This window comes from Salvia splendens, chromosome 6, assembly GCF_004379255.2.
Source record: "Salvia splendens isolate huo1 chromosome 6, SspV2, whole genome shotgun sequence".
NCBI classification, from domain to species: domain Eukaryota; kingdom Viridiplantae; phylum Streptophyta; class Magnoliopsida; order Lamiales; family Lamiaceae; genus Salvia; species Salvia splendens.
The window spans coordinates 7,415,831-7,442,049 of NC_056037.1; the positions used below are offsets into that span (position 1 = coordinate 7,415,831).

Below are 26,219 nucleotides of genomic sequence, written 5' to 3' on the forward strand. Positions count from 1 at the left end.
AAAATAACAAAGTATGAAAGATAATGAGAAAGTAAAGTATGACATGCAACATATGCAGACTATAATACTACTAGTATTTATGGTTATGGATATGTTTTTCTTTTAAATAAATAACTGATGCTATTGAATCTAAAGATGTTAAATCGGGTATCTGATCCCGAAATTTTTAGGTACTCGATCCCAAAAATTCCAAATAAGTATAACATAGCCGATATTCGACTACAAAATTCTATCATGTACCTGAATACCAGACTAGATATCCAATCCCAAAAATCTAGATATTTGGAATACTCAGAATTTTTTATTTCAAAATGTGTGTTGAGTTCTAATAATCAATTGATTTAATTTTAATCTAAAATTTGAATATGAATTATATGTATTTCATGTATATCACAACTCACGCATATAAGAACAATAAGTAGGGGCGGGTCGGTTGTCGGCGGTCGACAGTTGAAAAGGGCAAACCGACAAAGAGGGAAGTCCGGTCGCTCACAAGAGGGTAACAAAAATGAAATGAAATGGGGAAGTCTAAATGTCTAAGGGCATTAACAATAGTACCCTCAAAGCATGCCCCCAAATTCCGCCACAATCCATTTTTACCTTGTCACGTCAAGTTTCAAATTCCAACCACAGCACCTACAATAGCGCCAATCCAAAAATCCGCCACAACTTATTTCACCACTGTTATCTTTTTTTTTAATGTTTGTGTTATCAAATAAAGTAAAATATCAAAATAACATAAATTAAATACAATTCAAAAAATATAATCTTTAAAAAAATAACAAAGGAAAAAACATATAGGAATAAAAAACCTAGTAGAGTAAAGAAAAAAGGCACATTAATTGCATCCCAATTGTGTGTGAATGTTGTCGATCATTTGCTGGTAAATTTGTTCCAACCCCTCGTAGTCGATCTCCGCATACACTTGTTCCAGCCCCTCGTCGTTGATCTCCCCTTCCCCTTTGCGTGTGCCTAGAGAGCCTGCTCGGGTGGGGATCCTGACGGCTCCATGCCCGAGAGCTCGTACTCTTTGGTGTTGATCGGGAAATCAAAGTTAGGGTTAATGTTGGAGCCATACGTTCTTGGGGTACCCAGATCTTAGGTATCCACCACGGGCCGATACACATCGTCATAGTTCTCCGCATTGACTAAATTGAAATCTCATTCTACAACTTAACAAAAATTGTCAAAGGCTTGCTAAAACCCGAGGTCATGGGTCTGATAAGTAGGGTTACCACATACCGATCGATCTTGAGGTCATATTATGAATGTCGTATAGTTAATTGTAATTAGGGCTAATTAAATCTATCACACTGTCCGCTTTAAAAATAAAATAAAATAAAATAAAATAAAAATAGGTGACTCGAATGTTGAAAATATGAAAAAAAAAACAAAAAGGCAAGACAATTGGCATAGAGTGACGTGAGTAGAATTTTTCCTACTGGCATTCCATTGTATTTGTACAGATCATATATTTAAAAAAGGAAAAAAGAGGAAATATTAAAAGCCCGCGTAACGTGGTGAATTTCCACCCATACAAATATGTGCTGCCGCTCTAGCACACCACCCACGCATCCTCACTAACGTCCTCCTCTCCTTTCTTCACTCCTTCCGATAAACGCCCCAATCCCACGCATGCATCTCTAGACCGCCGAGAGTCACCAAATTTCCTCCAGGATGGGCGGCATCACCACTTCAATCGGCGCTCTGGTGCCCTCGGTCAAGTCCGAGCTGCAGGAAGAGGCCTCGACGGCTCCGCCGTCTACTTCCACGGTGCCGGAGGAGGATCGGGGGGTGGTCGATGCGGAGAAAGATGTTCTCTGCCCGATATGCATGCAAATCATCAAGGACGCCTTCCTCACGGCTTGCGGCCACAGTTTTTGCTATATGTGCATCGTGACGCATCTGCAGAATAAGAATGACTGCCCCTGTTGCTCTCACTTCCTCACCAAGACTCATCTCTATCCTAATTTTCTCCTCAATAAGGTTTGTTTATATAATCGAATGTGTAGCGGCTAATTGTATGCTGAATTTGGCGAGTTATGCATTCAATATGTTTTGTGCATTTCTGAGTTAGTGTTTTACATTGCTAATTATATTGTTGATGATGAATGTACTGAGGCATCGTTAATTTTGCTTACGTGATTCTGGATTTGGTGATAATTTCGAATATGACATTTTTTCTTATCAGTTCTTCACTTTGCTATGTTCCAGAAACTGATCAATTAGCTAGTGAAAAATTCTCATCTCCATCTTGAACATTCTGTAGTTTGTATTCTGGTTTCTGCTTATAGAAAAAAAAATGAATGAAACACATAATCAAGTTATGAAGTTAGTAAGTCTTCTGAAGTCGAAATCCTATGACACCAACTGATACGAAGTGATAGGTGGGTATGCCATAAGCATTCACTAATATCGCAGCATTTGAAGCATATCTCACAATTGGGCATGATAACAATGAAGAAGCTGCTGGAAAATAACATAGAGTAGAAGAAAACAAAGAGGAAATAAAAAAAAGGAGTATAAAATAAAAGATAAATACTCCTCCTATGACTAAGCGAGCATCCTCCGAAAAGGCCACAACAAAAATGGCTGAACTAAACTTTAGTATTTCTGAACACTGCAAAAGTAGGAAACAAAGCCCTATTTATAGAGTCATAAGACTATAAAAGACTCCAACTTGAATAAAACTTTTAAAAGAAAAGCTAGACTCCTGAACCAAATCAAACTCTATGAGATAAACTTATCTCTAATATCTAAATAAATAACAGTAACTGATAGTATAATATAAAGATGCAGATTGGTCTCACCAACTTCTGTAAGCTTTTTTTCGTGTCACTGATAGTTGGAACTTGTTACGTTTTATTTAGACATTTATCTGTGATTTATTTATTCTTTATTCAAGATATCAATTGTGGAGATTTTTTGTTTCTAGAATTTCTATTACTTTCTAATGTATTTTGAGCATTTATTACTTAAGGGCTTTCTATTTGAGCTTATGATGTAGTGTTTCCCAATCTGTGATGTACTTATGGTGCAGTGTGCTTCAATGTTGTAGTTACTTGCAAAGACTTCTGCACGTCAAATAGCTAAAACTTCCACGCCACTTGAACAACTTCGCCAGGCTCTGGAACAGGTTAGTTACAAAATGATCAAGAAGAGCTTCAAATTGTAACCTTGGTTTCTCCCTTGCTCTTGCACATAATAATACTAGTACTAGATTTCTTTTGAATAGTACTATCAATAGAAGTTTGTTTCAGAAGACTATTCAGTTTTATATGCTTAGTTGCTTCACACGCATGATGCATATGCTCCTTTTTTTCTAACATTTGGTATGGCTGGACTACCATTCCATATCCTTTATTAGAACATAGGCATTGGGATTTTGCAGTTTGCGGAGTTATTCTTCCTTCTCTCTCACCTGCGATACCTTGTTTGCAGTCTAATAGCAAAATTTGAGGATACCAAATATTCTGCATCACCAGGTTCCCATAATTAGTGGTAACCGTCAATCCTGCCAGTCTTGATTGGAAACATGTTCTTTTCCTAGATCTTGATCTTCTTGGTAGCCAAGCTTCATATTGAATGTTCTGTATGCTCCGTGCGTACATAATGTCAGAATGTGATTGTAAATGATATCTGGACAGGGATGCGAAGCATCAGTTAAGGAGCTTGAGAGCCTCCTGCATGTTATTGTTGAGAAGAAAAAGAAAATGGAGCAAGAAGAAGCTGAGACAAATATGCAGATTTTGCTTGACTTTTTGGTTTTTTTGAAAAAGAAAAAACTTGATGAGCTCAATGAGGTGATTACATTAATGCTTTTATTTTACAGCTCTGTTGTCTTCATATTTGTGTTAACTTGTTTATAAACTGTATTGTAACATTTTTTCCATCATAATTTGCTTATATGTCAGCAAATTGTGTCATTTTAAGTTATTATTATGTTATCAGATATGTGTTCGCACGATATCAAATATTCATGTTGGATGACATGTGCAAGCACTCTCTTGTTATCATTCTAAAGTTTTTTAAAAAAAGTGAAGATCATGCCAATGAATTCCAACAATGTTGTCAATAAAGATTTCTTGGCCGTCCATATGTCTCTAGCAATATTTATGTAGTAATTAATATTGAAGTAATGGCATATCAAGGTTTCATATGGATGCAGCCAATTAAGGAATTTTCAGCAGCATATACGTTTGGAAATTAGTCCTCAATTAAGAGTATGATCTCTTTTTCTTTTGAACGAAAATAAATGATTTTCCATTTATCCTACAGATACAATCTGACCTCCAGTACATAAAACAAGATATTCACGCTGTGGAGAAGCGTCGGATAGAGTTGTGTCATAGAAGAGATAGATACGCTCCGAAAATGAGAATGCTATCTAATGATCCGCATTCAAAGTCTCTATGGCCTTCATTGATGGACAAACATAGAGATACCACCGCTGTCTCTAGGGCTACCACTGCATCAGACCAGGTCCGCTTGAGTTCTAGTGTTTCCAAAAGCCAGAAAGTTGATTTAAGATCTTCTGCAAGCCCTTTAACCCCATGGAAGGATGCTTCTGGTGCGTCAGATAACCAAAATCTCAGTCCATCTGGACTGGCTCTGGCAAGAAAGAGGCGGGTTCATGCACAGGTTGGTTCTGATTTGCTAATCAGCATAGATGCATTTATGTTTGTTGTGTGCTTTTAATCCCCTAGAAATAGGTAAACAACTTATATATGTTGTTTAGGAAAATCTTTTTATCCAAGAACTGTGACGTCCTGCAAATGCTTTTGGTAAAGAGCTAATTGTAGAAATACTTAAGTTTCCTGCATAACTTTGAGTCCATTTTTGTTGGGGTGCTTGGCATCCTAGTCTTTCTAATATACTCTGGAACCTTGAAGTTCGTCTCAGTTGACGAGTCTCCTAAGTCATTAGATTTAAAATCATTATGCAATGCATGCTTTGATAGAACTAGACATCTCATATTCTACTATGCTGATACTCATTTCTATTGCTACAGTTTAATGAGCTACAAGATTGTTACTTGCAAAAACGAAGATACTGGTCAAAACTACATTCAATGCAGCAAGAACGAGATTCACCTGGTGTAACCAGAGAAGGTTACACAGAAGGACTCGAGGATTTTCAGTCTGTTCTGTCGACCTTCACAAGATACAGGTATAACCTTAGGCGTATATCCTAGTTTCTCTACTTGACTGAAACCTCACTAGCTAATGAAGTTTTGGTTGGTTAATCAGTCGGTTGCAGGTTGTTGCTGAACTAAGACAAGGCGATTTGTTTCACTCAGCTAACATTGTGTCCAGGTTGGGGAGTTGAATTTTATAGTGCATACATATACACTTTTATTGGGGAGTATCAAATTTAAATTACTAAGTTGAGATTTTAATTATTTCTGCCTAGCGTGAAGAGCTTACCTACCCCTTCATTTACATGCTTTTGGCCCTGTAGCTATGTGTCAAGTGTGTGATATATTTATACTAAAAGAATCATTTATTTCTCTTTGCAGCATAGAATTTGACCGAGATGATGAATTGTTTGCTACTGCTGGAGTATCACGACGTATCAAAGTTTTTGAATTTTCATCGGTATGTGGGAATTGTCTTGCTTCAAAATTTTCATTCTGCATTGTTGTTTGAATCTCAAGTCTCATCACTGACAGCATAGTTCCTCTTTGTGATAGTTTGATTCATTAAGTTCTTTTATGTGAGGTTGCTCCAATATCCATTTCGCATCTTTCAGTGCCTCGTTGTAGTCCCTTTACCCCTATACTTAAAATTGACAATAAATATCAGTTCTCATACTAATGCGATTGCTTTCCAGGTAGTTAACGAACTTGCTGATGTTCAATGCCCAGTTGCGGAAATGATGACGCGATCGAAACTAAGCTGTTTAAGCTGGAACAAGTACACTAAAAGTCACATAGCCAGCAGTGACTACGAAGGCATAGTAACCGTTTGGGATGTGACCACTCGACAGGTACTATACATGTAATTGAATTAATCTATTTCTCCATTTAGTTCTGCGTAAAACTACATCGTCTTGAATTTTGTCCAGAGTGTGATGGAATATGAGGAACATGAAAAACGTGCTTGGAGTGTTGATTTTTCACCAACAGAACCTTCAATGCTAGTCTCGGGGAGTGATGATTGCAAGGTACTCCTTGAGAGGAAAATTTATTGTTCTCGTGTCTAAAGTCATAGGTGCCGCATCAACAAGTGGGAGTTGCACCATCGTTGAATGATTGCCTTTAAAAACACCAAAACTTAGCTATATATTCTCATGTTTTCCCCCCTTTACTGTCACCTATCTTTAAATAATGTTTATGCCAGAAAACAAATGGATGTTTTGCGATATGTTTGCAAGTTAGGGCTTGAATGGTGCAGTAATCCTTTCTTATGATGCACTTCATTTTGACTTACTTTCCCACGTTAGAAAGACTCATTGCGATAACCTGAAAATTTGAATGCTTGTGACTGAAGTCCCCTTTGAGACCTTGATTATTTAATGATATCTTTATCTTATGATAACTCAATGTTCAACAGGTCAAAGTTTGGTGTACAAAGCAGGAGGCAAGTGCTCTCAACATTGATATGAAAGCTAACATATGCTCCGTTAAATATAACCCTGGATCTAGTGTTCACATAGCGGTAATATAATTGGTCTTTTTGTCATGGGAATTCATGCTTGATATTCAAGCTAGCCATCCAGATGAAGTATATGTATGAAGTCATTTATTTACTCTTGTCCTTTCAGGTTGGGTCTGCAGATCACAATATTTATTACTATGACTTGAGAAATATAAGCCAGCCATTACATACATTAGGTGGTCACAGAAAGGCTGTATCATATGTGAAATTTTTGTCCAACAATGAGCTTGGCTCAGCATCTACAGACAATACGTTGCGCCTGTGGGATGTCAAAGAAAATGTACCTGTAAGTTTCTATTCTTTATTCACTGTTCACCTCAGTGTAGTCATACTGAAGTTGGCAAATTTTTTTCTGTTTGTTTATATATGATTTCGAACCATCCAAATTTCTGAACTAGTAGCATCAAGTGTGAAAGAGAAGTTAAATAGTACTACTACTTTGTTACATTAGAAATCAGTGTTGCAGTGTGGAGCAATTTTAGTCTGTGTGTTGTAAATATGACAATGCACTCAACTTTTCCGAGCATTGCTTGATATGGGAAATAGTGCTGAACATCTCCAAAATGTCTTGTATTTCCTTCAGCTACGCATATTTAGGGGTCATGCAAATGAGAAGAACTTTGTGGGCCTCTCGGTTAACAGTGAGTACCTAGCCTGTGGCAGCGAAACTAATGAAGTATATGCGTATCACAAGGTACACATTCATTGGATCCATACGCTCTTTGTATATTAACTGATTCATCCACAAAATCCTTTGGTCAACAAGGCTGGTATTTTCGCAGGCTATATCGAGACCAGCAGCGTGGCATAGATTTGTCAACTCTGGTGGTGATGAAGCGGAAGAAGAGCCCGTGTCGTACTTCATTAGTGCTGTGTGTTGGAAAAGTGATAGCCCAACAATGTTAACAGCAAACAGTCAAGGAACAATTAAGGTTCTTGTTCTTGCTCCCTGATTCAGGAAAACTATAACGTTAGGTGATTAAACTCTACATGCTATTATATCTCTTTATATGATTCCAACCCATGGAATGGCCATTCGTTGCGTTTCACCCAGATTTTACAGATATGATTGGAATTTACCACCTCAAGTTTACGTGGTTGTTTTATTTCGATATCTATCCTTTTCGATAGTGAGATAATATTCTCTTATCACTTTGTCGACAACTCACTACGTAACTAATCTTTGGTGCTCGATTTTTTAAGACATCATAAAAGTTGTAGATCAATACTAATATAATTGCATGAACATGGTATTTCGAAGAATGCATGGCATAATAGCTTCTAAAATGATTGTTGATTTTCTACTTCCATTAAAAAAATGCATGCAGATACCATTGATAAATTATTTTTCCAGTTAAACTACGTAGTTCTTCAATCAATATTTTCTTTTTCGATAAATGCAAAAATGCTCAAAGTCAGCTACAAAGTTCACCATAAATAGTGATAATCAAGATAGTAACAAAATCAACACCGCAGCAAACAATGAAAACATGCCCTATATGTAAGAAGTATCGCTCTGAAATCCCATGTGATGCATTTATTTTCAACAATTAATAACGAGAGATATTGCAATAATTGGAATCGATAGCCGATAAATGAGTATAACTCCATTAAGTGCCACCAGTACCACCTTCTCAAATAAACACAATGATAGCCGATATTCTCTCTACTCTCTAGGCATATATACATATTCTTAGGAGAGGGATAGAATTAAATGTAACCATTTCAACTTCAATATTTACTGAATAACATTAAAACCTCATCAAAATGGATACTTCAAATAAGCACTCATCTATCAAATATGCTACTCATTTTGTCCCATAAAATAAATCATTTTGGTCTATTTCTTAAAAAATGAAATTATCCACTAATAATATAGGCTCTAGTAATACTACTTTTAATTATATTTTCTTCTTCTTTCTATTACTTTAACAATTATTTTCTATTACTTTAACAATTATGCATTAAAACTTATTGTTTCAAAAATATGTTATGGACAGAATGATTAGTATAACACCTATAATTATATATATATAAATTAGCATGAGAGATATTATTCTTAAGATCTATCCCCAAATCATCGAAGGAGAAAGTGTCAAACTGGGCCGGAGGCGCAGCCTCCGTTGGCGTCGATGTGTGCGACGAACCAGTCGAAAAATCAACACTGGGGCGATAGACGTCCCCAGCGTCCCCTGTGTCGCCGGTACCCCCCCGGGCATCATCTGCATTCCGGGTGCCCACCCCGGCATCTGGACACTGGGTGCCCACCCCGACATCGCCGGAAACGCCCCCGGCGGACTCCCCCCCGCTGGTATCCCGGGCATCATCTGCTGCCACGGGTACATGTTGTAGTATGTGTGCATCTGACTCGGGTGCATCTGACTCCATCCACCTCCCACGGGGATCGGGGGAGTTTGAGATCCGCTACTCCCTGAAGTAGGCTCGTTGTTGAGATCCATTTACCGTTGTTAATCTTGTACATAAATTTAGATAGAGAGAGTACTCGTTAATACAAGTGGTGCGAATGAAAATGACAGGCAAGTCGCGTATATATAGTGTTTCGGAATAAAAAAAAATTTAAAAATTTGCGCTAGGCGGTGCGCTAGGCGATCCGGACGCTGCAATAGCGCCTAGCGGATCGCCTAGCCCACCGCCTAGCGCCGCGGAACCGCCGAGCGCTAGGCGGTTTTTTTCCACGAAATCGGCTAGGCGGTTGCAATAGTTCGCCTAGCGCACCGCCTAGCGCCGGCGCTCGGCTAGGCGCTATTGTGGATGCTCTAATGACGAACCCCCAAAAGCACAGCCCATTCGACCATGAAATCAGCGGTAGAAAGTCGATCCTGCGGTTGAGGTTATACCCCAAAAGAAATGGGGTCCACAAGGATATTCAACATTTTTGTCTAGGGTTTCAGACTTTCCACCTCGAACTTTCCAGAAACCCCCTTCTTTCACTGTGACCTTCATTCCAACCCCTCTCCCTTCAATTCATCATCTTGGAATACGTATAGTCAATCAACTTCTTCAAAACAATGCCGGTTTGCTTCCTGTAAGTTTAATTTCCAGATTTTTCTCTTCAATTTTGTTCTGTGGTATCTATCTATCAGTGTGCAATAGCTGGAGAGGCATCGGCAATTTATTGTACCTCTTTTATTTTCATTTCGTAGTAAAGTTTTAATCTTTTAAGAACTCTATGGGAAAGTCTGGGGGTAGGAAGAAGAAGGCCGCTGCCCAAAACAAAGTTAGCGGTGATGAAAATCACTCGCCGCCTGTTGTTAATGGTGGTGTTAAGTTGGATTCTTCGGTTCTCTTGAAGAGAGCTCATGAGCTCAAGGAAGAAGGTAACCGTAGGTTTCAGGCTAAAGATTTTGTAGGTGCTCTTCTGCAGTATGAAAATGCCCTTCAGCTCACCCCCAAAACCCATCCAGATCGAGCCGTATTCCACAGCAATAGGGCTGCGTGTTTGATGCAAATGAAGCCGATTGATTACGAGACTGTTGTATCCGAGTGCAATCTAGCGCTTCAGGTGCAGCCCAATTTTGTGCGGGCCCTTCTTAGGAGGGCTCGTGCGTTTGAGGCGATAGGGAAGTATGAAGCGGCTATGCGAGATGTGCAGTCATTGTTGGTTGCTGATCCTAATAATGTGGATGCGGTGGAGATTGCTGGACGGTTGAGGATGGTGCTTGGCCATCGGCAGGAGGCTCAGCAGGACCTTCAGAGCAGGCCATCTCCAGCAGCACTAGGTGCCTCTGCAATCCGTGGGGCGCCAATTACTGGTCTTGGACCGTGTTTGTCAGCTAGACCTGTACCGAAGAAACCGGTGCCTTCAGCAAATGTGCCATCTAATAAGTCGGAGAAGTTGTATCCTGTGCCTCCGATTGAGAATGGAACTGAGAGCAAGAACCATTTGCCTAAGGTTGTCTTGAAGCCTTCAACTGGCTCTTCAAGATCCAACCCGAATGCTGGCAAGGATAATAACCTTAAGGAACAGTTGCCTTCTAGGTCAATCTTCACCTCAGTTAATCAGCAGTCTGCAGAGCCTGTGATACAGTATCGGCCGCTGAAGCTTGTTTATGACCATGACATAAGGCTTGCACAAATGCCTGTTAATTGCAGTCTAAAAGTTTTGAGGGAAATTGTTGGTAAGCGTTTTCCAATGTCAAAAGCTGTGCTGATTAAGTACAAGGACAGTGATGGGGACTTGGTGACTGTAACATGTTCAGCTGAGCTTAGACTGGCAGAGTTAACAGTTGACAATTTGATTCCAAAAGATCCTGATACTGAAAAGGGGGACGCCCCTGCCATGTTGAAGTTGCATATTGTTGAAGTGAGTCTGGAGCAGGAGCCGCCTTTACTGGAAGAGGAGGAGAATGTCTCGGCTAAAGGAGATGGGAATGTGTCGCAATCTTCTGCTGCAGAATCTGTTGGAGAAGCTGTGGACTCTGTGATTAACAGTACTGAGAAAGTTGCTCAGAAGGATAAGACCGGAGGAACAGAGGATCCCGAGTGTAAGGAAGTGGAGATGGATGATTGGCTATTTGAGTTTGCACAGCTGTTCCGGACCCATGTTGGGATTGACCCTGATGCTCATATTGATCTTCATGAGCTTGGGATGGAGTTGTGCTCCGAAGCCCTTGAGGAAACAGTGACAAGTGATGAGGCTCAAAGCCTTTTCGACAAGGCTGCCCTCAAGTTCCAGGAGGTGGTTGCTCTAGCTTTCTTCAACTGGGGAAATGTTCATATGTGTGCAGCAAGGAAAAGAATGCCTATTGATGAATCGGCTGATAAGGAAACGATGAATGAACAGCTTCAAAATGCTTACAATTGGGTGAAAGACAAGTATACACTAGCCAAAGAGAAGTACGAAGAGGCTCTACTGATCAAACCAGACTTCTACGAAGGATTGTTAGCTCTGGGCCAGCAACAATTTGAAATGGCTAAACTTCATTGGTCATTTGTATTAGCAAAGAAAGAGGATATGTCGAAATGGGATCCAACCGAGACCATTGGTCTCTTTGACAGCGCAGAAGAAAAGATGAAAACGGCAACTGCAATGTGGGAGAAGATGGAGGAGCAGAGAGCTAATGAGTTGAAAGATCCCAGTGCAAACAAGAAGGATGAACTATTGAAAAGAAAGAAGAAACAGGGTAGTGGTGCACAAGGTGATTCAGGTGTAGGGGAAATTTCACCCGAGGAAGCAGCAGAGCAAGCTGCTGTTATGAGATCACAAATTCACTTATTTTGGGGCAATATGCTTTTCGAAAGATCTCAAATCGAATGTAAACTCAACTTACCTGGATGGGACAAGAATCTGGACGTTGCTGTGGGGCGATTCAAACTTGCTGGCGCTTCTGAAGCCGACATAGCAACAGTTGTGAAAAATCACTGCTCCAACGAAGAGGCTGCTGATGGGAATGAGAAAAAGACCGAGGAGGGTGTGCCTGCCGGTGTGATTAACAAAGCAGATGACTGAAAACTACAAAGACACAGGTTCATGTTTGTTAACCCTTTTTTGATGGTATGGTATACTCAGTTTGTGGTTCTAGAATGGAGTAGAAATTTTGTTTTAGAGCTTCATCATGGTCGGCTACTCTGCCAGTGGGGTTTAAGGTCTTCTTATACTTGAAGGTTTCCTGTCATGTTCCTTAGCTTCTAGACTTGTAAGCTAACCTGATTTTTGCAATGATTCTTAAAGGAAGTTTTGTTTTCGCGAGTAAATATTCTCCCATAATTTGATTTCTGAGCTCTTTGCTGTTTGCTTATTACAAACTGTGTTAGAAGTTCTAACAGTTTCCGTAAGCGTAGGAAACATGAATGGGAACAGAGTATATGCTTATCTTATGCTAATTTATTCCAAATTGTTAGCCTTGTTTTTTTCGCTTGCATAAATGTTGCTGGCAAAATTTGAATGAAGCAAGCTATTATCCCATTTGTTAGATTTGTTTTGTTTTATTCATTAACCATTGCAATGATGACAAAAATATTCAATAGATATGTTTCGTTAATCCTAAATGATAGTCATGCATCAAACATCCCAAGTGTACATGGGGAAACAATCAAAAGATGATACATTTTTATAATTAAAATATAGAGAAGGACATCGATCGTACATATTTTAAGTCATCCAAAATAATCCACAAAAGTTTAGCTCAATCATAGTAGTGGAAAATTTAAAGTTGTGATTGGTTTAAAAGAAAATTTTTAAGACCAAAGTCAGTAAAGTAAAAATTATTTGGTAGGTTGTTGATGTGAATCAAGAAATTTGTTGAGACAAGTATTGTAGAGGCAGGGTCGTTCCAAGTGAACCAAGTGACCTGCTTTCTTTATGCCTTCAAATGTGGTCTTATCTCCTAGTTGCCTGTTCAATTACACCAACAAAATAAACACTCTGCTTTAGCTTATCTTTTTACCCTAAAATGAATAATTAACCAAAGAGAGCATACTCTTTCATGTTTTGCGCCAGTTCCAGCTTAAATATTTGATCTTCCTCTCCCCATAGCAGATGTATTCTCTGTAACAAATGAAGATGTGTGTTGTTAATAACTCATACCTATTTGGGTGAGTAATTGGATAGACTCGTACACACTAAATCGGATGGATCAACCTGGGAAAAACTCGGGATGCTTGTTTCTTTAGTGCTAACCACAAGGCCTTCAAGCAGCTCAGCCCTTTCCTTTCTGTTGCTAAACATCACCTATTCACCTCCATTAATCGGTAAGTTGTAGTAATAAAGTAACTGTACATTCTGTTTGTGTACACCCTCTACGCTAAAACCACATATTTGACACATAGTGGTCTAAAATATCTTAAATGTGTGTTACTTTCCAACCTGACCCGAATAAGATATTTTCTGCGAGTAATTAATTTCACCTCAAGGAAGTCTCTGTGGAGGCGATCGGGGAACCAGAGGTTCTTGTAGGCGGCGACTTTGAGGAGCGCCTTGCAGCCCTTGACGGAGGTTGGCAGCAGAAGCTCAGAGGAGGACGAGAAGCCGAGGTCATCGAGCGTGGCGTTGCTTATGGAATCCGTCATCGCAAGTGTGGAGCCTGAGATGACCATAGCATCAACCATCTCGGGGTGGAGCTCCGCCATCTTGAAGGCCACCATGCCGCCGTAGCTGAATCCCACCACCGTGCACCTCTCCACACCCAACTTCTTCAGCCCCTTCAGTAAGCACTGGGCCTGGAACGTGGGCGATCTGTCGGGGCTGTCCGTGTAGGACCCGCCAAAGAAGAGGAGGTCGGGCACGTACACCGAGTACTTCTTCGTTAGAGATCCCACCTGCCAATTCCAAAATCCAGATATACTGCTGAGTCAGTTTCAATGCAAATACAATAAAAGCAATTGGTGATAGGATTATATAGTTACACCGATGTAGGATATTGTTATACCTGAAACTGCCAGGTGACGATGCCCTCACCGGCGAAGCCATGGACGAGCACTACCACGGGTTTTTGCTGGAGGGTCTCACGAGGAATCCAAATGTTCATAACAGTGCCTGCCTCGATTTGGACGGTGTGAGGGACCACACCGGCCATCTTCATCAGCCAATGCATCAGTGGCTTCTGCGCTGCTACTAAGTTCACCATTCTCTCAAAGATGATATAAGAAAGCAGGGTTATACTTATATATTACTCCACTCCTACTATGTATCTCAAACTAATGCTATGCGATATGAGAAAAAAGAGTGCCCAATATATACAAGTTAAACCATCTCAATCATATCATGCCACGGCCCAACCTTAATTAATATGGCATTCAAATTTCATTAGTTCCTTGCACGAAATCATCCTTAAATAATTGTTGAATTCGGTAACTAATATACAAAAAATTGAATGTTGGTCAACCACAACGCCTACCGTTGAGAGCTAGGCACCCTGCCACTAGTAAAAATGATGTAACTCGATTTTCTTCTTAGGGTGCTTTAGTTGGTGGGTTGTGATTTAACTTGTTACTACTAGTTTTATCTATAAGGTAGTACATTTTTCATATTTATTCGTTATTAATTGTCACTCAATTTCCATATCTTCAAATTTTAGACATTTCCCTGTCTTAGGAAATTAAATAGTCTTTAAATTCCTTAGTGTCTTGTTACAAGTAGCTAACCTACTTATGACGTTGGTGGTGGCTCAGGTCAATATAATGCGCTACCTGTTTTTAATTCTGTAATTTATCTTTGTTATTTGTCTTCGGTTTATTTAATGTTGTCATCTCAAATGGATAGGAAGAGAACGTTATGTTTTAGATTTCCAGAGATGCTTGTTTAGTGAAATTATAAAGGGACAAAATAATTTTACAATTATAAACAAATTATAAAATACTTACTTAGCAAATGTCAAATTCATTACTTTGAGCTATATTTTTTATTCACAATTTGCATGCATGTGGACAACAAATATCTATTCCGAATTAAATACTGAAAATTAGTTATGAATAGTTCAACATACTAACCATAAAGTTAACGATATGCTCCCTCTAATTTCCATTAAATATCTCATATATTTATTTATTTAAACAATTTTCAATAAATATTTTACTTCATTTTTTATTATTTTTAATAAATGGACTTCACATTCCACTAATTCATTCGATTCACAATTATTATACAAACTTAAGTAAGCTGCGCTTATATTCCCTTAACTTTTTTCATACGCTTTACTTTATAAAGTCAACTAATTCTTAAAATACACACTAATTAATAATGAGACATTTGGGATCAGAGGGAGTAATATATTTAAACTATATTAATTCTAAGCCGTAGAAATAAAGAAAAATTAACATGGAGTATTAAATAATTTCAGTCAATGTTATGTCATATGAGGATAGTGTTAAAATGCAAACTCTATATATTGTACAAACTCCATACTTTTCAACACAGTGTCAACACAATATCAACACAATGTTAACACAGTATAAAATTTCAAGATTTTTATATCAACATAATGTCAATATAATGTCAACACAATGTCAACACGATATCAACCATTGGCATTGTGTTGATATTTTCTGTTACTGTTAGTTTATAATCTGTTGACATTTTCTAACAGCCCATATTATAATTTGAATTTCGTACGACATTAAGAGTTTGTATTTGATTATATCCTCTTATCTGAACTAGGCTATATAAGGTCGGCTCACTAAGTACAAACTAATTAATTCCTACATAGATTTGCCCCAAGTACAATAGTTTTTGTGTGGAGCAGGCCCATTAAAGACCTAGAATAAGCCATAAACCCAAGCTCATTTCTAACTCATTTATCGAAGCCCAACCATATACAAACCATTAAAATATAAAGTTCTTATGATAAAGAGATTCAGTTTGAAACGTAGCCTAGAAAGTTGAGCTTCAAACTTTGAAAATTAAATTTGTAAAATATTGGGCTTAAAATTAATATACAAGCTATAGGCGCAACTTATTAGAACAAGAGTAATATGGGCGATAATTGGTACGATTATAGCCAATTTTCACTAATCACCGTTTAATACAAATGAAATTGAGGATGTGGGGATGTAATTGGAGCTTTTAATTTTAAATTTAATGTTTGATATTGTGCTTGAAATTTAATTATGATTACTGTATTCAAAGTAGATATTTTAGATTCTAAATAGTTGCTAGTAGTGAGATTCAATCTTATGTATCAAAAACACTATTATATCCACATACTATAAAGAAATTTTGGTTGCGAAATAAATAAACCGATACCGATAAATTTTCATTATGGCCTTAGTAATATATCGATGATTAATCACTTTTCTGTTTTACTTCTACAATATAATTGCAAAATTATTATACCCTTCTACGTTTAGAATTGAGGATATTTCTTGACATTTCCTGGAAGGGGAACGCAACCTAAATGGTTCATTTGAAGATAATATGGTGGGGTGATTATTTGCAAGGATAAATATCTGGTGTCAATTAGCAATATTATCAATAAGCTCAAGCTTATTAAATTTAATTATTTGAACAAATTTTACTCTGTATATAACACCCAAGATATCGGACACGAGTTTTCATTAAATTAAAATTATTGAAATTTATTAAAGAGTAAAGGCCAAAACTGGTCCTGAACATATGGTCATTTTACGATTTTAGTCATAAACTTTATCTTTTGAATATTTTGATCATGTACATTTTAAATCGAATCACAATTGGTCCTCCGTTTACAATTCCGTTAATTTTATAACGGTCAACGGGTTTAACCCAATTTTGACCGATTAAAGCTCTTAATTATGATTTTTAACTCACTAATTATATCATTAATTATTATTCTAATTTATTACTCCTAATAAAACAAAACAAATATATTAACAATAAATATACTAAAAACAAATGAAATTAAAATAACAAAATGTAATTAAAACAAACTCCCTAATCCTTCTCTCCTTCCCGCGACGAATCACCCTCCATCTCCCTCCCCCTCACTTCGATCGCCGGCGAATCCCATTCCTGGACGAGGGATTAGAGTAGTTCTCGACGAAGCCTTGTACTTGACTAACCCTTTCTTGTTGCCTAAACGAAGAAATCCTAGCCCAACGAACAAAGAAACCCTAAATGGAGAAGGGGAACGACAAGGAGAAGGAGAAGGAGAACGAGAAGGATGCAAATGAAGCTGGTCCTTCCACTGAAAATCCACCTCCTCCGAGTGAAAACACACCGACCTCGACTGATACTCGACCGCCACCACCACCTGCGTCTCAAAATCGACCGCCACCGTCTCATGATCCTTATCGTGAAGGTGAAATCTTTAATTAAAAGTGCTTTGATTAGGTTTGATTTGGATTCGTTGTGGTTTGACAGTGAACATATGTGGATTTGTATTTAGGGTTTGAGTTTTTGGGGGACATATGTGGATTTGTTGTTGAATTTGTTGTTTGTTGTCCCCGATTTTGAAAGTGAATGAATCTTAGATTCATTTCATGTATTTATCATAAATAATTTATGATTTTATTTACAAAAAATAATTGTAATTATTAAATAATTAAAAATTGCTTAAGTTGATCAAAATTGTGATTAAAATCGTTGACGGTTAAATATTAACGAAATTGTTAACGGAGGACCAATTGTGATCCGATTTGAAATGTATAGAACCAAAAAATTCAAAAGATAAAGTTTATGACGAAAATCATAAAATGACTATATGTTCATGACCAATTTTGGCATGTACTTTTTATTAAACGTAGTCAATAGACCATCAAAGATTCAAAATTATGCATCCCCACAAAGTCATGTCCCCTTCTCCTCAAATAAAGCTGTAGTTCTACAGTTGACGCCTGGGTATCATTAATGACTTCGCGAATCAGATTAAGAACTTCTTTGAAAATTCTTTAATCATGATTACTTATCTTAATTCATTCTTAAAATTATCATTCCGCCACATTTAAGGGTAGTGATTTAGAGACATAATGTCTCTATGACATAATACCCCTATGTCACTTTGCCATAACTATATTTTATATTGTGACTAATCTACCCTAATATCATATTAAATGGATATATATCTAGTTAAGGAAAATTGTATCAAATTAAATACATTTATCTAAATGCATGCTCATTTATTAGAGATAAACGTGAATCATGCATTAAAGTTATAAATGGATTTCAAAAAAATCATATGTATATATATACTTATGTCATGTTAATTTAATACTTATTTAAAAAATATTAATTCAGATTATAAATTTATCATTATAGCAGTATTAATTAACACACTATATAACTAAAATTTTATATTTAATTATAAAATAATTTGATAACTTAATATAGTACTACTATTCTTTTATATCTTGTTCTTTTTTTTAAATATTCTAAATATACAACAATGAAATAATTTATTTTAATATATGAAAAAAATAAAAATTAAAACATTTTTCTTCTTCAAATTTGAATTTTATAATAAAATAATATAGTTATTATGATGAAGAATTTTTGCGTTATCTTATTTTTTGTGTTATTTTCTATAGCTTTTGTTACAGGGGAGACTTTCTTAAGTTGCAAACTCTGATAATTTATCAATGCAGTGAATTAAAAATGTCAATACAGTGACATTAAAATGACAATAAATAATTTTGTTGACATTTCAATATACTGTGTTGATATTTTAATGTCACTGTGTTGATATTTTCAAGAAAAGTTATTGTTTTTGAATAAAATTTATTATTTTAAAAGGATCAATAATAGGTTTCTATTTAACATGTGATGACTCAAATCCTTTGGTCTATTGGATAGATAGAGAGCTTGTTATTTACTATACTTCACCATAGAATAAAGACTATTGTTATTGGGAATAAAATTTACATTTACTATGAAAAATTAGTGTTTAATACTATATAAATTTACTAATTGAGTTTGTTGCAAATAAAAGTTATTTATTGCAGAAAAAAGTTATTTATTTTTGCTATTTGACAAGAGATTGTAATTGTTAAAAATATAATCATTTTAATTAATAAAATATTAAATCAATAAAAGCATTATTGTAACAAATACTACCTCCGTCCCACAAGAATATACACTATTTCCTTTTTAGTCATTCCCACAACAATATGCACTTTCTAATTTTGGAAAGTCATTTCTCTCTAATGAGGTGGAACTCATTCTCCACTAACAATACTTTAATTACTTTTTCTCTCTACATCGCTCTTACTTTATCAATTTTACATTAAAACTCGTGTCGACCCCAAAGTGTATATTCTTTGGGGACGGATGGAGTAATAGTTATAGTTCTAGTTAAATGAAATTATTGTTCCAATAAATAAAATTTATTATTCTTATGAATAACATTTATTATCCTTGTAAATAAAAGTTAATGTTTTGGGAATACAAGTTATTGTTATTGCAAATAAAAGTTACTATTTTGAAAATAAAGTTACTATTCTCATAAATAAATAATTTTGTTCTAATGAATAAAAAGTTAGTAGTATTAATTTTGTGAAGAGACAAAGCAAAGGGAATTAATCAAATGCATATTTTAATTTGTATGTGATAAAATGATATAAATAAATTTTTTATTGTTATAGAAAATTAGAAATGAGCAAATTGGAAAAGAGATAAGTTGTTGATGTAAAACTATACTTGGAGAAAAAGAAAATGAGAATTCATTGATGGAGAATTATAATGTGAGAAAAAGAGAGAATTTATTGATAGACTTATAATTAGAGAAGAGGAGAGAAAACTTAATAAAAAAATGAATTAAAAATCTTTGAAATTTAATTAATTGCTAGGCACAAATCTCATTAAGACACACACCTTCCTTAATTGAAGTCATACATACCTTTTATACCATTAAGGGTAAAATAGTATACATGTAAAGCATTAATTTAATAATAAACACAATATAATACAAAATTACTACTTTAACCTCATTATGTCTTAGACATTATGTCTCCAAAACATTTTTCCACATTTAATTACCCCAATAAATAAGTAAATCGGGTTTATAGGCTACTTTGCCACTAAAATAATAAAAATGTACCCATTTTGTTATCTCTTCTATAAATGAGAAATACGCCACCATGGTTGGCGTGTCTATAAATAAAAACGCCAACATAGTTGGCGTTTTATAATGTCGCCGTATTGGCGTGTTACGTGAAAAAACGCCAACTAAGTTGGCGTGTTTAACAGATACAGACGCCAATGACGACAGCGTATTTAAGTTGAAAAACGCCATGGTCATTGGCGTATTTAACATCACAAGATTCTTATCCCCTTTCTCTCTCACCGTTAATGCTAACCAGAATCCCCTTTCTCTCTCACAGTTAATACTAACCAATTAATTAATATACAGTGCAGTATTCAAAACAAATGTGAATAAAATATTATACATCAAGATAATAGATATTCCATTCAAATGCAGTTACTATTTATCCTATAAAACAGTTGACTTATTATGAATCAACAAATATTTAACATATGCACTCATCAAAAGACAACTAGGTCTCTGTTTTCTCTTCTCTCCGTACGGTATCCTCTAAACACGCCAATGACCATGGCGTTTTTCAACTTAAACACGCCAACGCCATTGGCGTCTATATCTGTTAAACACGCCAACATAGTTGGCGTTTTTTCACGTAACACGCCAACCAAGTTGGCGTGTTTTAATTTAACTGGTTGGCGTGTTTTAACTTAACTGTATTTTGAGAAAATACGACTAAAATACGATGACATTATAAAACGCCAACTATGTTGGCGTTTTTACTTATAGACACGCCAATCATGGTGGCGTTTTCCCATTTATGAAAGAGATAACAAAATGAGTACATATTTGTTATTTTAGTGGCAAAATAGCCTATAAACCCGATTTTCTCCCAATAAATACCATTTGAATACGGAAAACTAGAGCTCTCCTTCCTTGTTTTAACAGCGAATTTTTACCCCAAAAACTTCTAGGGTTTATGTCATTCCATTTCTCGCTTCTTCCGATTCAGCCTCCATTGAAATGTGCTTTTGATTATCTTCGGTCCCTTGCGGCGTCTCCATTGGAAGGGATTCTCCCGCTGTTTCTGAAATCTTCGAGAGGAAGAGTGCTGTTTCTCGAGAGAGGGAGATAGATATAGGAAGAGGAGTTTCTGTGACTGGACCCTGACCATCCATGGCGAAAAGGAGACCTGGAACGAGTGATGTAGATTCCTACACAATTAGAGGCACCAACAAAATCGTTAAAGGTATATATCGAGAGATGTATGTCAAATGCGATAATTTTTATGGATTGTGAAACTGTGTTGCTTTGAGAGTGCTGCTGCGATTTTTTAAAAAACAAAGTTTTTTCGTTTTTGTTGGATAAATAAGCAGAATTTTGTTTAAGGCTGTTCAAACTTGAGACCTTTGGTCCACTCGCCTTTTTGCATGCATGTTTATGAACTCTACATTTTTCTTTTATTTTTACTTTTAGTTAAATATTGAAAGTGTACAAATATTGTTTTTACTATGGCAATGGAGATGAGACTGTAATTCTCTCGGAGCTGGATATTTTTACTGACGTTCTTTAATTTGGTGAAGATTCCTAATTGAAACTACGTGCGTAAATGTTGCACGTATACTCTAGTATTTTTTCAATCTTGGGGAGTTTCTGTTTGTCATAAAATTGGGCTTGCACTAGGTCATCACACGGATGTTTGTTCTGATTTGAGTATGTAGAAATTTACTTAAGCTGGCCCAATGTTTGTTCTGATTTTAGCTTCTGAATTTAGTTTTTCTATTGTGTTTGGGTGGTAATTAAGCTGGAGATTGTGTAGTGATGCGGCCATCAGAGAGTAATACTGCTCCTTATGTGGCACGGGTGGAGAAGATTGAGGCTGATAACCGTAGCAATATGAAAGTACATGTGAGGTGGTACTACAGGCCAGAGGAAGCAGTCGGAGGAAGAAGACAGTTCCATGGAGCCAAGGAGTTGTTCTTATCAGATCACCATGACATGCAGAGTGCTCACACGATTGAGGGGAAATGCATTGTTCACTCTTTCAAGAATTATACTAAGTTGGAGAATGTTGGCTCTGAGGATTACTATTGCCGCTTTGAATATAAGCCTTCAACTGGAGCTTTTCTGCCAGACCGTGTTGCAGTGTGAGTGGTGCCTGTTTTATTGTGTGCTTTTGGTTCATAATGGTAGATGCTGGTACTCTATGTCTTCTGGAGACACTAAATGGTTTTCCTGTGATTACATTTGAAAGGTATTGCAAATGTGAGATGCCCTACAATCCTGATGACCTGATGATACAGTGTGACGAATGCAAAGACTGGTGTGTGAGTTATATCCCTGACTTCGTTGCGTTCATGTTTTTTTGTAAAACTGAAACTTCATTAAGATCAATATCCACCCTTCAATGTGGAAACATTAATCTATGAGTTGAAACTATTGATTTGCAGAGAGAGTGCCAGAGAATGTTATTCAATTTAGTTGACAGCAAATAAAGCAGTATATTGTTTTAGAGGTTTCCTGTGGAGGCTGATTTCTTATGTTTGAATGCCCTTTTCCTTTTGTATGTATTCCACCCAGTCATCTCCTAGATATTAAGCTGAAACCTCTTTATAAATAACCAATATTCTGCTTAGGGAGAATTATTCCCACTTGTCTGGTCTTATCTTTATATGAAGCACATTAATTATTCTCGTGTTTTTCTCTGGTCATATTGTGATGCTCTCCCTATGTGACAGATGTGCAATTGACTCTCATGTCCTCATCCAAAGTAAGATATGGAGATTTTGTTTTCGCACCCAGCACCCCACTCGTGTTTGGAACACCTGAAATGTTTTTTTCCCTTTTTGAGATTCTATCATCCTAAGCACAATGTGGAGTGTTTTGTTATTTGTTATGTCCCTTCCCCTGACAAATCACTCAAATTATCATCGGTGCAATGGTTTCATCTTGATATTTCTCTTTATGGACTGTGATCCTTTTGTAGGTACCATCCTGCTTGTGTTGATTTGACAGTGGAAGAGGCAAAGCAATTGGATCACTTTATCTGCTCCGAGCATGGATCCGATGAAGATTTAAAAAAGGCCCAAGAAAACTCGCTTACAAATGGCAAAGTAAGCAAACTTGTTCTTGGGCAAAACCAAATTAGTTTTGACCCCTTTGATCTTGTTTACGTATTTGTACAAAACAAACATTACATACGTGGAAATTGCTTCTGGGCAGCCATTGTGTTGATAACCTACCTGATATGTTTTATTCAAATAAACACTCAGGTCTTCTAGGTATACGTAGATTGTGCCTACAAGAAAAGGCCAAATGCATTTGTCTATCCTTGCATACATATTTTGTGTCACCATAGTTTCAATAATAAGCATATATATACCTGCTAGGCTTTTCCCTCTCTTCTTTCATCTGAGCTGTTTTCATTGTCGTGCAGGCAGAGACGAAGCGCCAGAGGAAGTAAGACCACTATGTGCTGATCTCTTTAGCATTGTTGTACAGGCAGAGAACTCTTCCTCTGCTTAGACCTTTGGTTATTTGTAATTAATGACACATACCAGAGCGTATATTGTATTAATCGATGCAGCTTTGTAGGTCTTGCTTCCTAAAGAGATGAATCAGTAAATTGACTTGCTTGCTAGACATTTTCTATCATTATGCAATCTAATTGAGTGTATCCCTCTCATTGTAAGCTTCAGCATTACACTGTTATTAGCAGCAGAATCAAACCATTTTCCTGATTATTTTGATTTGTACCATGAGGTAAATAAATGATAGATAGCGTTTAGTATGATTAATTACTACTACTACTACTACTACTACTACTACTACTCCTCCTAGTATTTAGTTCTATTTTAGGGTTAATTGTACGCAAATACTACATTAAACTATGACTACTTGTTTCGATTGATAAAAAACTCAAAATCTTGTTTACAAATGGAGTACATAAGTTATGAATTTTGACATAAACTCGAATACTGCACGCAAGCTGAGGTGATTGTCGTTTCGATGAAGTCATAGGATCCCCACGGCCACGGGAGCAGCGGCTGAAAGAATCAGTTGAGATTTGGTGCTTATCTTGGCGAAATGAAGGAGAAGGCTCGGATAGAAGATGCTCAGCTGATCGTCATCCACGAGCAACAGGTCAAGAAGTTCCTCTACACCACTCTGAAGCTGAACTCGCCGATACTCAAGTACTCGTGGATGACAGTGGTGGTGCTTGTGAGTCTCCCTCCACCGCTGCTGAACCATCCTACATATTTTTACATGTGTATATTGATCTCTTGGTTGAGAATATTGATCTCTTGGTTGAGAATGTGCCTAGGCTTTTTATAGTGCGAGGATATCGAAGAGATGTTTTCACTTTGTTTTGCATAGTTTATTATTTTTACTTACAAAAGACTCATTTTTTCTCTCTTGATGGAAATGGGAAAAAGATGTAACATGCGGTTTATTTTTTGATTCACTTTCCTACTTTTTATGTCAATATCCAACTAGAAATGTTTGCATACGTAAATAATTATAGTAGAAACACCACAATATTAACATTCAAGAAGACAAGTTTAGTAGTGGTTGTGAAAAAATTTCTATATATGATTGATTTACAAGAACCCCCCACAAATGTTGGAGTTGATTTTGGAAACTAACTAGCGCAATCTAAGATTGACACAACCAATTGTGTCTTGATACAGTAACTCCGATACAAGCTCGGTCTTGACGTTCGAACTTGCAAGCGCGTCGGCAACTCTATTCCCTTCCCGATAGATGTGTGTTACACGAAACTCCATGCGTTGCAAACGATCCAACGCTCGCATCCACGCCCCTTCATACTTCTCAGGCACGTCGGTATACAGTAACTCAACAACTCTTGTGCAGTCGGATTCCAGCCACAGTTTCTTCCACCCTCTATCACTCGCTATATCAACTGCATTGATGCACGCAGCGAGTTCCGCCTCGAATGCAGTCCCCTCTCCTAGTTTGATGGAGAAGCAGCCCATCGCCTTCCCTCCGTGATCTCGAAAAATACCCCCACACGACGATGACGATCCAAATGATGACCCGTCAGTGTTCACCTTGACCCACGACGGCGGAGGGCGACGCCAACGAACCAAAGTGTGTTGACATCCAGTTGATCCTAATCCAGCCACATCGCAAAGCGTACGCCGCCGGTGCAGAAGCTACCTTCATTAAAGCTCGAAAATTAGCCTTCGCCGGCCACGGGGATAACTCGCCAAGTGAGAGATGGCGTGTAGTGCGTCGCAGAGATCATTGAGTGACATCATCTCCTCGCCGTCGTTGAGAACAATCTGCCACGTCACCTTATATTCAAAGCCGTTCAAACTTTCGGGACATGTATCATATTCTTTAATCAACGGATACACAGGTCGAATCGGAATTGCGATCAATGGGAAAACGATGATGGGGTTGAACACATAAACGCACGCCATATTGTAGAACGTACACTAATAGTAATAAACCTGAATCTGTTGTTGGTGTGATTATGCCGCAAGAGTTGTTTGTTATATGGAGTACATGTGAATGTGATGATGTTGATCCAAATATAAAATGCAAATGCAAGTATATCTGGATTTCTTTCCTTACTTATGCAGCTTATTAATTAATCTCCTGAGTTTCATATGGAAAGTTGGAGTTCTACAACGGATACTTTATCCGTTCAAATTTCCTTATTTACAGAGTTCCCAAACTTAAAGCTCAAGTGTTAGTGTTATATATGGGGGTTTGGATAACTTGAATCTGTTTCTGCATATTTTTTTCATGGTTTCCAATTTTCAATTTTTTCTTCGTTTTTTCGAGTGCCAAATCCATTCTCCTTTCATATTAGCTTTAATAAAGAACGATTTTATTTTGTTCGAAAGAGAGCCATTAGTTTTTAATTTTAACTTTATTGGACAATTAACAAAAATCAATAAGTTGTCATTTTTCATTAAAAATTAAAGGTTAGGACAACCAAAATGGACCCTAATTTTATAGTTTTGGTGGCAATTATTCCTTTTATTTATCATAATTGCATTAAATGGAGTATAAGAAGACGGAAATTGTTTTTAATAATCATAATGCGGAATTTCAAATTGCAAAAGCTGATGGTTTGGATTGGTTTACAACAATGCTAGTACATCACTTCATTCACATAATC

The 26,219-nt window shown here is 36.9% G+C and overlaps 4 protein-coding genes across 5 annotated transcripts; 3 read left to right on the forward strand and 1 right to left on the reverse strand.

Annotated features, from left to right (window-relative positions):
- The first annotated feature begins 1,552 nt into the window (after nucleotides 1–1,552).
- On the forward strand, nucleotides 1,553–7,789 carry LOC121807789 (E3 ubiquitin-protein ligase COP1-like). Its single transcript, XM_042208105.1, has 13 exons — nucleotides 1,553–1,986; nucleotides 3,059–3,136; nucleotides 3,648–3,803; nucleotides 4,279–4,641; nucleotides 5,012–5,169; nucleotides 5,250–5,315; nucleotides 5,519–5,597; nucleotides 5,833–5,988; nucleotides 6,067–6,165; nucleotides 6,555–6,659; nucleotides 6,766–6,945; nucleotides 7,243–7,353; nucleotides 7,442–7,789. Exons 1-13 carry the CDS (start codon nucleotides 1,678–1,680, stop codon nucleotides 7,610–7,612), a joined length of 2,031 nt encoding a protein of 676 aa, XP_042064039.1. The 5' UTR covers nucleotides 1,553–1,677; the 3' UTR covers nucleotides 7,613–7,789.
- Nucleotides 7,790–9,579: 1,790 nt separating this feature from the next.
- Nucleotides 9,580–12,374, forward strand: LOC121808302 (protein CLMP1-like). The gene has a single exon (XM_042208713.1). It carries the CDS (start codon nucleotides 9,850–9,852, stop codon nucleotides 12,127–12,129), a length of 2,280 nt encoding a protein of 759 aa, XP_042064647.1. The 5' UTR covers nucleotides 9,580–9,849; the 3' UTR covers nucleotides 12,130–12,374.
- Nucleotides 12,375–12,697: 323 nt separating this feature from the next.
- LOC121808303 (2-hydroxymuconate semialdehyde hydrolase-like) lies at nucleotides 12,698–14,325 on the reverse strand. The gene is made up of 5 exons (XM_042208715.1): nucleotides 14,048–14,325; nucleotides 13,527–13,937; nucleotides 13,261–13,350; nucleotides 13,100–13,167; nucleotides 12,698–13,014 (listed from the first exon to the last, which is right to left on the reverse strand). The coding sequence occupies exons 1-5, from the start codon at nucleotides 14,243–14,245 to the stop codon at nucleotides 12,885–12,887; spliced, it is 897 nt and encodes a 298-aa protein (XP_042064649.1). The 5' UTR covers nucleotides 14,246–14,325; the 3' UTR covers nucleotides 12,698–12,884.
- Nucleotides 14,326–20,986: 6,661 nt separating this feature from the next.
- On the forward strand, nucleotides 20,987–23,808 carry LOC121806477 (chromatin remodeling protein EBS-like). Of its 2 annotated transcripts, none has more exons than XM_042206528.1 (5): nucleotides 20,987–21,314; nucleotides 21,870–22,212; nucleotides 22,320–22,388; nucleotides 23,052–23,178; nucleotides 23,502–23,808. In XM_042206528.1, the coding sequence occupies exons 1-5, from the start codon at nucleotides 21,242–21,244 to the stop codon at nucleotides 23,526–23,528; spliced, it is 639 nt and encodes a 212-aa protein (XP_042062462.1). In that variant the 5' UTR covers nucleotides 20,987–21,241; the 3' UTR covers nucleotides 23,529–23,808. The 2 variants fall into 2 exon arrangements, with proteins under 2 accessions (XP_042062462.1, XP_042062463.1); XM_042206529.1 differs by having other exon boundaries at nucleotides 21,885–22,212.
- Nucleotides 23,809–26,219: the final 2,411 nt, after the last annotated feature.